We start from the raw sequence: 16,490 nt of genomic DNA on the forward strand, positions 1-16,490 counted from the left end.
TTAAAAGAAGAGGACACAGGGGGCCACTTTTGCGGTTAATAACGACTTTAGAGTGTCTAGGTGTCTCCCCGATAAAGGCCAAAAGGTCGGGCGCTGCTAGCCTTCACCGCTCACATCGATTTTGCCGATCTTGGTTGAATCAAGCTAAAGGCCTACACGATAATTTAAGCGAGGAGAAGACAGTGCTACACGAGGAAAAAAGAAAAAAAAAACGAAAGTGGCAGGGGCTTGGCGTTGCTTAAGTCGAACGATTGTCCCTAGTGAGCAACAGGTCCCGCCGACTATAGACGAAATGGATGAGGAACCGCAAACAGGGAGAAGGAAACCAGGGTAGACCGATCAGAGGAGGACATTAGGTGACATTGAAGCGGCTTGGGAAAAAGAACATTGTGGAAAGAAACAAAATCCGATACTCTACGCCCCGTTACAGCTCTCTTAGCAGGTAAAAGTGCCACAAAATTTTCGCACGACTAATCTTCCTTTGTTGTTTTCGAGGGCCAGCCCAGTCGTTGAGGGTATGCCAAATGGAATGCCAAAAGCTCCGGCGCACGGGGTTTCGCGGATCCTTACACCGTGTGGCCGGGTCGGTTCTTAACGACTTCGGGCACGACATAAGTCATATGCATGCAATGAGGCTCGGTGGATAGAAAAAGCCACGCAACCACATGCTAGCCACATAACATGTCGTGTATTTGTTGTACCAAGTGTTTGCACCAAACTCGAGACACACACTGTTTACGACAGATCAGTCTTCCTAAGCAAATAACGTAGTTCAACACGCATTATCATCATAATCAGCCTGACTACGCCCACTGCAGAGCAAAGGCCTCTCCCATGTCTCTGCAATTAACCCTGTCCTTTGCCAGCTGCGGCCACCGCATCCCTGCCCACCTAACTTCCTGCCGACCCCTGCTATGCTTGTCTTCTCTTGGAATCCAGTCTGTTACCCTTGAGGACCAGCGATGCTCTGCCCAAGCCCCTTTTCTCTTGAATTTGACTAGGATGTAATTGCTGCGTTTGTACTCTCACCCTGTCAGCCCGCTTACGATCTCTTAACGTTGCATCTATGATATTATTGTTCCATAGCTCGCTGCGTTGTCCTTAACTTAAGCTGAACCCTTTTCGTTAGCCTCCAAGTTTCTGCCCCATAGGTGGTCGTCGGTAAGATACAGGTAGAAAAATGCAGGAATGGACCATAAATGCGCCTCTGTCGACGACTACTGCTAGCACTGACGCAGTCTCCGTCCGGGCAGCTGACCTTGTCCTTCGTCGAAGTCATCGCCCGGCGCTGTCCAGTTGAACGTCACGGCCATCCTGCGGTTGTCGGTGGACACCACGCGCAGGTCGGTGATGCGGCTCGGCGGGAGCACGTCCCGGTCCGCCTTGGGCACGGTCACGAAGAACGAGCCGTAGTGGTTGATGCGCGTGAAGCGACTCGTCTTCTGCGAGTAGCTGTCCGACACGCGGCTGCCGCAGCACGACGGGTACTCTGCGAATGCCAAGAATGACGCGCTCCTTAAGCTGGAATAATCGTCGCACAGCCCTTCCGCACTCTTTTTGCACCGAACCGAACCGCACAGACACAAATGAAAATGACAGACTAGATGCTGAGTATGTCCCTCAGGAAATAGCGATCAGGTAGCCTGCAGCAGAAGAGCCAAGGATAACCGTAGCATCAAATTTAGGTCATCGTCTCGTTTCACTCTTTATCGCGCCTTTGAACAGGCGGCCGATGAACCATGAACCTCTGGGTTAATAAACAGATTCACAACAGCGCTACGGAACGAGGACAGAAGGAACACGAAAAACACAGGACGGTCGCTGTCCTGTGTTTTTCGTGTTCCTTCTGTCCTCGTTCCGTAGCGCTGTTGTGAATCTGTTTATTAAGCATGAACCAACTAGCCCACACCAGAATCCTCTTAGAACCTCTGGGACCGTATGGAGCGGCAATTTTTGACATGCACGTCACCTGCTCATCTCGCTATCGCGTAACCGCATTGCTTGTTACCGCTTTAGTTCACTTTCACAGGATCTGGTTCGGTTTCCCCATCGCACCAGTTCGCTCGCACGATCTCATTGACAGATGTCGCTTACACGTTCAGTCAAAACGCTCTGCTGTACAAACCTTGTGCCAAATGAACAGAGTGGTCATGAAAACTGATATGAACAAGTCCGCTGCCACTTGAAAAGTGTGTTGATGTGGCAGTGCTTGTACATTACTGCGGTTATGCGGAGCAGGTTATGCGGGACAGGTTATGCGGCACAGTGTGTAAATGGTACATCGCTTTGGCGGCGACTCATTTTGTGGGAGAGTGGACTAAAAAGTAAGCAAGTGTTACAGAATGTGCAGTCGAGCTGGAACACACCGCCACATGAACACTTTGGTATTGCCTGAGCACCTCACAAACCAACTCTTAAAACTTTGTTCTTGCCAGCACTATCTCTTTCGTTCGCGGCTGCTCTACACGGTGCAGTTACCAGACATGTGCACAACTGCGCGTACCTGCTCCCTCGGGGAACCTGCTCTCGTACTCTCCGCTCGAGGCCCCGATGACGACGGCGGAGACGTCGTTGTCGTTCGCCACCACTGTCAGGTCGTATCGTCCGGTGCTTGTGAAGTCGGTGAAGTAGCGGCTGTACACGCCGTCGTTCTGCGTTATGTCCGGATCTGCGCGGCGAGCGATAAAATAAGAACGCATGTAGATATCGGGCACTTGCGGCTATGTGGCCACAACTATAGCCACAATTCAAGAACGAAGCGGCTTTTTCCCATGAAAGGACCTACTTCCAGCCAATGGCGTCGGCCGATTCTCATGACATCACTGGCGTGACAACGCAGGCAGCGTCAGATGAAAGGGGATAATCCCTTCCCTCCACGGTCGGGGATAGCTCCCTACCTGCATTGTCGCGCCGCTCCCTGCATTGTCACGCTAACAGGGTCGTGAGAAGCGGCCGACGCCATTGGCTGGAAGGTGGTCCTTCGACGAAAAAAAAAAAAAGCCGCTTCATTCTTGAGTTCTATCCGCTATTGCACAATACATGTGCAAAAAAACCTTCACATTTCTTTGGTGATTGCGATATGGAAAAACACGTAGGAGATATAAAATAACAATGGCGCCCAACATGTGCCCCCTAATATGGGTGGGTGGTTTGCCGCCCATCCGTTGATTCACGAAATCGCATCCCTCATTATTATTCTCACTACCACCACGCACAAACACCATCATCGTGTCGTAGGCGTCCACTAAACGGCATCAAACTGTAGCCTCCAGGAGTAGGTCCACTTTCACGGAAAGCACGTTTTCGAGCTAGGTTTATACCTGGGCTTTGATGTACGCCGTAAAAGGCGCTCTAGACCAGCTTCAGTCATCTGGGGGTTCTTTACCAAGCGCTGAAATCTTATATGCCACCTGAACTAAAACTGTTATTAATTATGTATCCGTGCCTAGTGTTCGGACCTAACGATAGAAAAGAGTGGCAAACAACGCACGAGGTTGCAAAGATGAGAAATGAATATGAAAAAAAAAAGAAATAGACGGCTGCTGAGTAGGAAAGGGGTTCGAAGAGTTGATGGCCGACATATAACTGTTGTCTTTTGAGAAATCGAGAATATATTCGAAAGAACCACCGTCAGCGTGGTTCGTTAGAACTAAACAGTCAAAGGGGAAGCCGTGTGCCGAGATGGCACAATGACAGCAACGGCGGCCACGCACCCCCAGCTCCGTTGTCGATGAGGTGGAGGCGGGTGATGCTGTCCGTGTCCGGGTGGCGTATCAGGGCCGTCACCATGGCCTTGGCCACCGGGTGAGAGCCCTTCTTCAGCTCGGCGTAGACCATGAACTTGTCCGAGGCGTTCACCTGCACAGGACGCACTCATTGTGATTTATACATCTATCATCAACGAAAAACAAAGCAAGAAGGACAGTGATAAGCTGGAAGCTGTTGACAGCAGCGCGTACTCGTTATGATCGTGCTCTCAGCAGCACGAACGCAACAGTATCGCCGCGAAGCGCGAGTTCGGCAGCGAATGCAGAGAGGAAGCTCACCGCTGAGCTTCGACCGCTGATCCAGACGTCGAGCAGGATGGGCGTCTCCTTGGCAGCCGGCCTGGCGTAGACCAGCCCGATGACCGGCTGGTCCGTCTTCGTGGTCGGCTCCGCCCGAAGCTCCCACATGCCAACCTGCGGGGGCGAAACGTCCAGGATACACGTCACCGATAATCATCATCATCGCTCCAACAACAGCAACAACAGCAAACAACAACAACAACAACAACGACGACGACAACAACAACAACAACAACAACAACAACAACAACAACAACAACAACAACAACAACAACAACAACGATAACAACGACAACATTAATAATAGCTTCGTTCACTGTGGAACAAAGGTCTCGATCCCTGATTTCCACATTTCAACCCCCGATTTCTCCACTTTACTTCCAGCGAACCGAGGCTTCACACGCCAACGCCGGACATTTTTTTGTGATAATGAATGTTCAAATGCTGACGCATTAAAAAACAGGTAATAATTGTCTGGGTTTCACTGTCAAGCCATTTGTTGTCCGTGGTGCTCTGTACTGCTAGAGCCGCCGCGGTGGCTCACTGTTCATGGTGCTCGGCTGCTGACCCGAAAGATGCGGGTTCGATTCCGGCCGCGGTGGTCGAATGTCGATATAGGCGAAATTCTAGAGGCCCGTGTACTGTGCGATGTCAGTGCACGTTAAAGAACCCCAGGTGGTCGAAATTTTTGGAGCCTTTCACTACGGCGTCTCTGATAGCCTGAGTCGCTTTGGGACGTTAAACACCATAAACCAAACCAAACCAAACTCTACTGTTGGGTACATCCGAAAGTTTTTATGAGAATCCCTAAAGTTGGTAATAAAGAACTAAGCACTCATAAGTAGGGAGTAAGTACTGATTAGTGTCCACTCAAGCGACTTACCATGTTCGCCTAAACCCGTTCCCAATTGGAGTTATCGATCAATTCGCTGTCACCCTACCACCTGCTAGCAGTCCCGGACATTTACGAAGAATTGGACTTTTTACCGGATTGGTTTCCTCTCCTGATGCGCTGTATATCCTTACCAGCCTTTTAGTTATAATATGTTTGCTATCATGTTTGTGCCATGTAACGCCTACCTAGGTTCTATATAAATAGTTTTTTTGTGTGTGTGTGTACACACACGCATATGTATATATAGATATCCTTTCTGTACAAAACCATGTAAATAAATACCATGAAAGAAAAAAAAAGTCCTGGTTAGCTTATTCGGTAGAGCGACTGGCTCCGACAGGTGGTGGTACTAGGTTCGAACCCCGTACCAGGAAGAAGTTTTCTTCAACTACAAAGTTTCTTTGAAAGCTGTCAAGTTTTGCTTTGTAGCCGCATGGTTGCGCTTGGGTGGACGCTAATGAGTCTCTTATCTCTTGGTATAACCTTTCAAAGCCCTCTTTAGGCAGACCCGACATTGCAACTTGCTTATTGGTAGAAATAAAGTACAAAACTACAAAGCTATTTTTTTTTTCTCGTTACAAGCAAACAGGAAAGTTTCAGGACGGATAAAAACGGAGCGGGGAGAACGTATAAACAGGCGAACAAGGCAGAAGCTCTCGATATCAAGCATTTCCGCTTCGTATGTATTGCGCCGCGCCGATCACAGCGGCTCCCACATCTGTTTCAATGAGCCGGCAGTGTATAAGACCATCGCATCCCTGCTTATCAATCTCGACACGAAGAACGGAACAAAGACCGGAGAAAGAGAGAAGGTGAGGAAGAAGGGAAGAAGGAGAAGTCAAGAGACGGGATCCCGACCTCGCGGAGGGGAAGCGTCGTAACAAAGTATCCGGTCCGCGGAAAAAGGAAACCATGTCCCGCTTCGACGACTACTCCGCGAGTAACGAACACTTCCCTTCTCTCGAGAACCGTGGAGAAGCGAGCAGCCGCCAGTTCTGACAAGAAGGCTCGAAGTGGTGGTGGGAAGCGGCGCCCTTTAATACGCGTGTATCCGGCGCCCGGTATTAGAAGAGAGAGAGAGGCACGCAGAGATAGACGGAAGAAAGAAGGAAAGAAAACAAAGAGAAACACAGAAAGGGGCAAGGTCTCAGAAAAGGTCGCCGCGCGGCCGGAGAGCTTGCGCGCGCCGCACAGGGACAGCGGAAGAGAAAGCGAAGCGAGAGTTGTACACACAAAGCGCCCGGCTCCTTTCTCGACGACGACGCCTTCCCCGTTTTTTTTTTATTTTCGAGCGGTAAAACACATAAAGAAACAATAAAAGAAGTCAAGAGAGTCGCAGCCAATTCCGTTGGGATAAAAATTGATTGGACGGGTCGATGGAGTCATACGGCTCGGGCTCTCCGGAGTTGCGGCTCTTTTTCTCATCGCTTTAGTTGGACCCCGGACGACAAGGGGAAAGTGGTGGGGGAGGGGAAGAAAAAAAACAAGGAACTTTAGGGAAGAATAGGCTGTAGGGGTAAGGGCACCTGGGAAAGGGCCAATTAGGGAATTTTCCCTGTGAGGTACAACGCAGATAATGCCAAGAAAGATCTTCAAGGCATTTAAGATGTTAAATAACAGAAAGCACAGGAGAAGAACAGTTTGGAAAACAACGTTACTGTAAGGAAACATAAAAGAACAAGGCTATAGCTTTGACACAGGAGCGCACGTGACACTACGACTGGCGAAGAGCGATGTATTACCGCGGTAATGTGCTGAGGCGCAGAAAAACGCATCGTAGTAAAAAACAACAGAGAAAATATAAACTTCCAAATCAGGACATTCAAGGTGAAGGCTACAGCTCGGAGACAGCATAACAGGAGCGGTGAGTTCCTGAGAAGTTTTTACGGGAACATGAAGCCAAAAATTGAGGAGTCCTGAATAAAGCCAACGATAGATGCCTACACGGCGTGAAAAAAGGACAAAAAAAAAAAAAAACTAAACCCACGTTTTCTTCTGCTGAATGTACAAAGAAATGGGAACATTTTTGCGCACAATGCATTTGAAGTGACCCTTGGGTCAGCCATGGCGGTCGATGTTGGCCGGTGTGACGTCACGCCTAAGCATACTTTGTACGTCGATATGCATGGCGCCTTTGCGTTTCCTTTACACTGGTAACATTCACCTAAACCTTGCTTTAATTACCTGATTGCGCTCTCATTGTGATATACGACAAAGAACGACCGACAGGTTTTTGCCTTTTTTGTTTTCAGATATCAACTTCCCTCACCTCTTTCCCGCGCCTACGAGCGACCAAAACCAGCACCAAAGTCACAGTCGTTCCAGAGCAGTGCTAGCAAAACAAAGGTCGCAGACGGCGGCAGCCGCCAGGGGTTTTGTACTCAACTCTCGCCCAGGAAATCGGTCTCACTGCTGCCCCCCGAAAAGCGTATAGGCGCGATGGCGGGACGTGTCGACCGCCTCAAAGGGCCACCAAGACTAGCCCCGGTCGTCATATACCAACCAGCCAGCCGGCAGGAGCATCAAGCTGCAAAAGCAACTTTGCTTGCTCGCTGCCGGGCGGCCCGTTCGATGTGTCGCGCCTGATCCCCCACGTGCCTCACAATCCAAGACCTGCCTTTTGCTCCCTCCTCATTCCCTCTCGGCGGCGCGCGACCAAGCCGAATCCATAGCCGGAGTAATGAGCCGGCCCGTTCGTTACACGAGCGGCAGTTGTCGGAAGCGAGAGATACCGAGTCACGTCAGAGAACAAACGCAGCGTGGAGAAGGGCGTCACACCGCGCAGTGGAGAAGGTGGCGGCGACACAGCGGAGCCGAGAGTGCGGGGAAGGAGGATGGAAGGTGGAGAGAGAACGTGCGAGGACGACAGTCGCGCCACTACCGGAGACGAGAAAAAGCGAACGGAAACGAGCGTGCCAAATACAAGCGGGAACACCGACAACCAGAGCGAAAGGAAAAAGGAAAGAAAAAAAAAAACATCGGGGGAAAGCGAAAGCGAAGGAAAGAATGAAACGAGAAGCAGAAACAGAGGGAACGAGAAGAGGAGCCGTTTCGTTTCCGATGGGGGAATTAAAGAGGTATATATACACACACGGGCAGCAGCGTGTATAATACACTGTACGTGTACGCGGGTACAGATGCGTGCCGGTGGACTCGCGTACACACACAGCCGTCTATTGGAAATCGAAACCTCGCGTCCCGCGTTATAATAAGGGCTAGGGCAATGAAAAATATGTAACGAAACATGCCTGTTAGTGTATTGCTCAGTGCGTCTGTCGTTTCATCCCCCCCCCCCCTCCCCCAACCTTCTTCGTGTTCCTTGTCGACAAGGCAAGAACTCTGTACGCAGTCAGCAAAGGAGTGCTACAAAGGTTGCGAGGACACACAGTGTGCGCGCGACGCGACGCAACCTGCTCACGCACACAAACGTTGTTCAGCATGCGCGGGACGTTGGAGCAAAAACACAACGCGTTTGCGCGCAGAGATTGATTTTGTTTCGTTTTCTTTTGCTCCCTTCTTTCTGTCATGGGTCAAAGGGTGCACTGAAGCGCTGCCCGACTAAGCGTCGCGACAGGAGTAGACAAACGCACAACAAATCCAAGAGTAGCGATCCAAGCGTCTTCGTTACTAGTACAGGGGCTAATAGTCATGTCATCTTCTGCCTTAGTCCCAATTCCTATTACTCTGAAGGTAGGGTGCGAAAAAAAAAGGGCCTCTAGCTAGCAGGGAGGAAAAGAAAGAGCAGAGAAAGAAAAAAAAAACGGCAAAGGGAAGTAATTATGTAGGCACGGCAAATCATTGCGGTGCAGACGGTCCTCCGGGATTTTCTGTCGTACTGCCGCGGATGTTTGCGGCTAGCAGGAGATTGTGTTTGCACAGCATACCGGTTCCATATTCGACAGACTGAAATGAGACCGCTTTATTGGCCGAAGGAAGCCTTATAGCATTAATCTGGCCTTCGCGTATGAAAAACTGAAAATAGATTATTAAAGGCCAAGAGCGAACACAGAGCTAGTCAAACAGCGGGACAGAATAATGAAGGGCAATTTATCGAGATTTCCGCGGTTGCATTAAGAAAGTCGCCTACAAAGGAAAAGAAATGAATAAAACGCTATTTGCACAGGGCTAATGACTTTTACTGATAGACGACAGGCTTGTAGATACCTCGAAGAAAAATAAACTCGATGCATGTTTTCGACGCAATGTCATTACAATGCCGATATTAGGTCACGCGTACAGATTACGCTAAACAGTGTGCGGGGAACAGATGGATACAGGGCATGCAATCGTCTCCAATCGCCAAACATTGAAGGAGGTCTGCTGTTGCCCACTATGGCTGCATATATATACTGCGGTTTAGCGTACAAGTCATTGTGCACCCCTCTAAACAGAAATGAGTAAAAAAATGGCTGAGGCTTAGCTTAGGTTAGGCCTAGTCAGATGCGAAGCATATTGTTGCCGAGTTGCATATCGAGCACGCCGCTTGGCTAGACGTTCTTCACGCTCTTCATCAGTCTCTGTAGCACGCCGCAACTTTTGCTTCTCATTCCAACGAGCAGCCCTGTCTCCAGGAGGCATCTCTATCCCGTGTACGCCTATCAGAGGCAGGCGCACCCCCTTCCAGCATCACGTGTTCACTACAGCGCACCTAGCGGCAGAAGCAGGAAACACATTGGTCGCGACGCCTCGCGCGACGGCGCGAGCTGGGGCCCCGTTTCTCCTATGTCGTTACGTCACGCATCACGTGGTCCTCCTTGGTCGCGACGCCTCGCGCGACGGCGCGAGCTGGGCCCCCGTTTTTCATCTGCTGTGACGTCACGCATCACGTGGTATGACATGGAGGTCACAAAAGGTCAATGGTAACGACACCGCCGCGCTCGAGGAGCTGGGTTGGGCTATTTTAGTACGCTTCGCATAAAAATAAAGAAGCAAGTTACTCCTTTATTCCCTTTTTACTCCCATATAGGTGTATTCGTGTTTAGAGTGTGAGGGTAGAATGTCTGGTCATTACCCTAGCGTGTGACGCTAGCTCATTGATGGTGGCTGCATTAGTATCCACTGTGCATTAATCCCAGAGACGCAGTGTTTATGGCAGATACAATCAGAACTGAACGACGCAAACTGTTTCGCAGTAGCAAAGAGTTAAAACGAGGTGCGCAAGTTCTGTATGTTGCTACGATGTTTTGGTCTGTCCGCAGAACAATTTAAAGAGTGTTCTTGTTTACCAGCACCGCCAAACGGCCTCATCCTTTTGTGTTCGCTACAGGGCACCTGTTATCTTCTATAGGTTCGCTGGACGCATCTGGTCTGTTTGCGAAAGATATCGATCGCGCGTGTCCGACTCTTAAGCGTTCGGGACTGTTCAGGCAAGCTACCTGAAAAGTTCCGGGCCATGCTTAAAGACAGCACAGTCGACAGCCTCGCGACCTCGACATGGGTGCTTGTTGCCACAGTGGACACATAACTAGTTGCATTCTTTATTTTTCAGGGAATAAGTTGACCTGAATAAAGAGTTCGTCCTCCAAAACTTTTTTCCAGCCTGATGCAGTGCCTCTGGCTCAAATAAGAACTTGCGCATAGATGAGGGGAGCAAGCCTTGATCAGTAAACACAATTAATATCCTGTATACAAAGCAAGAAGAAAGCGAGGAAACTGAGTGGTAGGGAACGTACAAGGCTCAATGCATTGCGATGCGTACTGTAAAGCTGCAATAACATCAGATTTATTGATGAAAGTTTTTCTTGACATCATAGCCGCAACTTCTCTGCAGTAATGAATTGTTATATGTGACCTATATGATCACCTCTTCCCAAGCCTTTCGGCAATTTATTGCGGCATTCTCCACTGAACATAGCGAGCATTTGAGACGATAGCTCTCAAATGCACTTTACAGCGTATTTTAATCGTACTGCTTATTGCGCATGTTTTTTTTTTTCGGCCAATTTCCGTTTCGTTTAGAGCGATTCATCACTGTTTAGTTTTACGTTTCGAAAAATAAACGTCATTTATTAGACAGCTACTTAGTTAACTCTTTCTCTGCAATAAGCGTTGTCGATGCTTTCTAACAGTTTTCCAAGAAGCACAGGAAGCTGTTCCGGTAGTTTGCCTCTTCACACAAAAACTGTTGCGCCACTTCAAGCGCTATGTATACACACCTATATTCTTCCTGTGAGATGCTGAGTATGTCAGAAAAGTGAGCGTCAGGTACGGAGGATGTTATCTGCTTCGAAATCGATTCCGCCGTTCGACGCGCAACCAAGAATGCCGCTCACTAGCCCACATGCTTGCGCACTGAATCGCTCGTTTCGCGCACCTGCCTCGCCGAATCAGTTATCCCCTCAATATGTCAGCTTGCCTATAGGGCCGCATTTTATTTTCTTCATCATGAATTCGTCTCCTTCACTCTTCCAACCAGACGAGCTCCGATAATAAATGCTCCCTAACAACAACAACAAGCAAGCGAGCGAGTAAAGAGGAACCGATATCCCCCGGCATCTCCGCTCTCGAAGCAAGCACGAGTAGAACGCGCGGCAGAGCAGTAGCTTCTCGAGATCCGCGCAGGCGTCGCGCGAGGACACCTCCTCTCCCCATATACTTCCCTTTCCCTTTCCCAGACGACAAACGCGCTTTGGCTTCGAATAAATAACGCCGCGAGCGAGCGCGCAAGCCGCGGTACGCAAACCGCGGCGGCTTTCGAACGAGAATCCCCAAGCATTCTTCGCCGCCAGCTTTGCTTACTTTTCTCGCACAAAAACGAAATCGCGAATCGCCAAAGGCAACAGAAATGGCTGTTCGGAAAGTTGAAGGAGCAAAAAAAAAGGGGGGGGGGGGGGGGAGGAACAGAAAGCACAAGTGAAGGAGAGTGAGAAAAAGAAAAAAGAGAAAGCGTGAAACGGAAGCGACTGCACGCAACGGAGGCGACTAACGCCTGCCGCACGGAAGCAAGCGAGCAAAGGGTGGAACGAAGGCGGGCTGGAGGCGGAAAGAAGTCTGAAAAATAGCCGAAAATCTCAAGCCGCCGCACCACCACCAATGCTGGCGGGTGCGGCACGTGTGGTGTGCAGTGCGCGCGCGGTCTTAGGGTGTGAGGCGGCCGGAGACGGCGTAAAAAATGGTGCGGAATATGGGACGCCTTGGCAGCACAGAGCCCTTGTGGGGAGGGGGAGGAAAGGGGAGGGGCGAACGAGTCCCGAGAGCGTTCGTGGCAAAGCACGGCAGCTGATGCGGACGCCGCGGCTCCGGGTTTCAGCCTCGGAGAAGAAGCGGCTCTGAACTGTGTCTTCCTCCATGGTTGCTGCTGCTGCTGCTGGTACTGTTTTGGGCTCGAGGCATCGGCGCTTGCAGTGGTCGTTGGCGCATGTCTGAGCACGGTGCTACGAGGAGAAACGCTTTGTGTTTTGTTGCCGCGGGAGCATGGCTAACTTTTCACGAGGCCAGGGAAAAGGGGGGGGGGGGGGGGGGGGGGGGGGGAGCCACGGACCCTTGCGATACAAAAAGCGAGGAGCGGGATCGAGAGTGTCTGTGATAAACTAACCGCGTCTGGGCGCCGGCGCGGTGGTGGGATTACTGGATTACGCGACGCCAAGCTGGGTGCTACGTCTAGATCACGAGAACACGTTAATAACTTCTCGGTCCGCTCTCCGGTATTTGTTTTCTGTTTGATTTCTTTCTCGTTATTCGATCGAACCTTTCTCTCTGATCAGGTTACCATCCCTTATTCACTGTTTCTGACAACAACAACGAAATCATGTAGAGAGCAGGAAGTGATTTGCTTATTGACATTTTTTTTTTGTTATGACGTGAACTTACTAATTTGGCTGGCAGAGAGTGCACACAGAGATGTATATATAATGAGCACGCAAAAAAAAAATAGTGATATGGGATCGCACAGTGGAGCGGCATTTCTACGTAAGCGGTATGATTCGCCTTTTAAATGCGCCTTAATTGCTCCGACGGCGCTGCGAGCGCTAGTTCTTTTCACTCCTGCTATGGGTGCTGTTGCAGCGCGCCTCCTCCTCTCCCTTTCTACTCTCTCGCGCTGATTTACTCCTCCTCCTTTCTCTTCTCTTCTTTCGCGAAAGCTCCTTTGTGCATAGAGTTTCTTACTATTACCTAGAGGGAAAGCTGGCAGCCCGTCTATGGGAGTTTGCATGGAGATCCCTCGAGACCGCTTCAGCCACCATGGGCGCTCAAAGCATCATGGGGTGGTGAGCTACTTGTTGCGGAACTTCAACTTTTGGCCAAAAAACAATGCAAAAATAAACGCTATTTGATAATCAAGAATGTCCTAACGTTCAATATCCTGTCTGTAAATTGCAACAAACGAGCAGAAAAGCATTTAAGTGCAAAGTTCGCCCAAAATAAGGGATGGCTAGCTCTCCTATTGGCCAAGCAATGAACACTACAAAAGCTAATAATTCGTAATTAACAAGCGCGCTTTTAAAAGTAAATGTATTTTCAAAAAAAAATATTGTTGCTTAAACATTATAAGCGGTTTTTAATGGCATTTAAGAAAAGTAAAACCTTTTATTGGCGTCGTGTCTCGTCGTGTTTTCACTACTATGGGTTTTGCACACTGCGTTCGCGCGAAAGTCGTCTGCGCACACACGAACAGCGTTTTCGGAATGAAACATCTTAGTAGTGCCACTCCGTGTTCCCGAAAAATTACGACTGTGCCGCAACAAGTAGCTCACCGCCCCATGATGCTTTGAGCGTCCATGGTGGCTGAAGTGCAGCGCCGCCAGCTTTCCCTCTAGATAATAGTAAGAAACTCTATGCCTTTGTGCACGCCATGTTGCACCGCCGCCTCCGTACTCCGTACCTGTGATACCTGTGATTAGAGTTACTGTATATGCTACCAAAGGTAGCAGAGTTGCGCGTCTGTTTTCCCTCGCCGCTCCGAACGCCATTCGCCGAGAGGCGGTCACATGATTTTCGTGACGTCATGTGTTCAACACTCCGCGGAGAAGCTGACTTCGCAGGTGCAGCACCGAGCGAACCCTTGTCTGCTCGACCCGTCATGTGAGCCCGCGCTGTCGGCTACATTCATTTGTTTTCAATGCACACCTGTGGCGTCAGGTTTGGTGTTCTGCAGTGGCAGTGGCGGACGCAGTCGTCAGCTATGACTGGGTGCAGTGAGCCAAACTGCAGCAACCGCACGGGAAACGGCAAAGCGTTTTACGCAGTGCCATGTGGAAGGTCGGCGGCCGAAGTGCGTCGGCGCCTCAAGTGGCTCTTGAGGATGAACCTCTCCTGTTTGCGGCTGTGAAAGGCTTACAGTACTGATAAATAAATAAAAATTTCTAACATGTTCCAAGATCTACCAGTGCCATCACAATCAACATTTGCCTGTTTCGACAGCGAAATCAGAATTGCATTGGTAAAAACATTTTTCATGTGTCGACATTTGTTTACCTTGAACAAAGCGCTAGTTTTTTTTTCTAACTTACACGCATTATCAAGTAAGGAACAGGAAACGAAAATCTTGTTTGTCTATATCTTTCACTTAGTGTCCTTATATGGATACTAGTTTGAGCCTATACCTGTCCCTTGAAGTAGTATTTGTAGCATATCACTGCATTAAAATTGTGCAGAATTTACAGTCTGCATCTGCAACTTTTTGGCCCTTCACTAGGGCAGGCTCTGCTTACTCTGCTACTGCTTCGAGCCTTCTGTAGTGATGGTTCGAGGTGAAATATAAGGGACAATAAATGTTCAAGAAGCAAATTTCATGCAATGTTTTGCTACATTTCGATGCCAGTCTCACCTGCATAAACATTTAATTTGCCTATGCAGCCGCTGCGTGGCTTAGTGGTTACAGCTCTCGGCTGCTGACCCGAATGACGCGGGTTCGATCCCGGCCGCGGCGGTCGAATTTCGGTGGAGCCGAAATTCTAGAGGCCGTGTACTGTTCCCTGTCATAGCCTGAGTCGCTTTGGGCAGTTAAACCCCCCTAAACGATTTGTCTGCGTATGCTATAAAGTATTGCTCTTAGTAAAAATGCCCTTAAGAACCATCTCACAAGGATTAAGTGAGAGATGTGAGGGTAGGATAGGCAAAAATCGCATGTAAACAAGTGTCGCAAATCTTGATGCAGTGAATAATTTCAGCTAGAAGACAGCAAATCAACCTATAACCTCAGCTTTTAAAAAATCCAGGAGTCGCGCAATGTTTTCATACTGCGACCTAAGCCGAATCTACGAAGAAGGAGTACAAAAATGCAAAGCGGAACATTAAATTAGCTTTTCCGAGCAATAAGGATGAAGTAGGCAGGAAAACCTACCACAGTAATCAACTATTGAAATTTAATAACTAAGGTGAAACGATAGTGCTTTTTGATAAAAAATGAGGAAAGTTAAATAATATCTACGTTTAAGAGTACTTTCAAGGTCCTTTAAAGATCCGGCCTATCACTGCATTTAGCAACGGGGTATACATTTTGTGAAATGTGTTGGGCAAGCAATTGAGTGTTAATTTTTTCGTTATGTCAGACTCGCCTCCTTCAATGCATTGGCGTTGCTTTACTCTGCTTGCCTACAACAAGCTGCACAATTATTTTAATGTGGTTCTAGAGAGATGCGTTTTCGTATTTTCCGCGCCTAACTCGTTCAGAACACGCGGCGGTGCTTGTTGTGAAAAACGTAATTCATCGCTATACTCTTTTCCTTCTTAAGACGTGCACGCAGGAAGACAGGATGGGACACGCGCTGTCTCATCTGGAACGGAACTGCTTGTTCTTCTGAAATTGCTGGTTCCAGAAAGAAACAAAAAATTCGCAGGCCGTTTCTAGTCTTTTCTCGTCAATTTGTCATGATTACGATTTGCTGCTAACCTTTGGCGATTTTTTTTCCATGCTGTATGCACACCCTCGGCAAATCACAGATTAGTTTTCAGCGTTACGTTTAGAAACTTGCTATCAAGTCAATCTATTTAAAGGAGAAAGAAAATTAAATAGATTGACTTGATGGCAAGTTTCTAAACGTAACGCTGAAAACTAATCTGTGATTTGCCGAGGGTGTGCATACAGCATGGAAAAAAAAACGCCAAAGGTTAGCAGCAAATCGTAATCATGACAAATTGACGAGAAAAGACTGGAAACGGCCTGCGAATTTTTTTTTTTCTTTCTGGAACCAGCAATTTCAGAAGAACAAGCAGTTCCGTTCCAGATGAGACAGCGAGTGTCCCATCCTGTCTTCCTGCGTGCACGTCTTAAGAAGGAAAAGAGTATAGCGATGAATTACGTTTTTCACAACAAGCACCGCCGCGTGTTCTGAACACAGCGAGCTACGCAGCCCCTGTACGTACGAGAAGTGGCTTTCCCGCACAGCTTGGAACATGATGGCGGACCTTCGCGCAACTCTGCTCCCTGCGGGAGCATATACAGGAACTCTACCTGTGATTAGGTCGCGACGCCATCTATCGGATGCACTACGAAGCTCTGCCCAGTGAAGTACTAATCACGTGCTCCCATCAGCACAGCCTGCTCTCCTCTACATTTTTTTTTTCGTTTCTTAAGGCTCACCTCAGCA

The 16,490-nt window shown here is 48.9% G+C and overlaps 1 protein-coding gene across 2 annotated transcripts in view; it reads right to left on the bottom strand.

Moving 5' to 3' along the window:
• The window catches only part of LOC149358769 (calcium-activated chloride channel regulator 2-like), a 458,350-nt gene that overhangs the window by 3,925 nt on the left and 437,935 nt on the right, over nucleotides 1–16,490 (bottom strand). For both annotated transcript variants that reach the window (XM_089570958.1, XM_089570957.1), the window contains 4 exons: nucleotides 4,047–4,181; nucleotides 3,714–3,858; nucleotides 2,504–2,668; nucleotides 1,259–1,489 (listed from right to left, as the gene is read on the bottom strand). In XM_089570958.1, the coding sequence (XP_089427084.1) occupies nucleotides 1,259–1,489; nucleotides 2,504–2,668; nucleotides 3,714–3,858; nucleotides 4,047–4,181 (676 nt within the window). The remainder of the gene's footprint in view (nucleotides 1–1,258; nucleotides 1,490–2,503; nucleotides 2,669–3,713; nucleotides 3,859–4,046; nucleotides 4,182–16,490) is intronic.

The sequence above is a fragment of the Amblyomma mixtum genome, chromosome 2 (assembly GCF_055824585.1).
Source record: "Amblyomma mixtum isolate Tamu chromosome 2, ASM5582458v1, whole genome shotgun sequence".
Lineage (NCBI taxonomy): Eukaryota > Metazoa > Arthropoda > Arachnida > Ixodida > Ixodidae > Amblyomma > Amblyomma mixtum.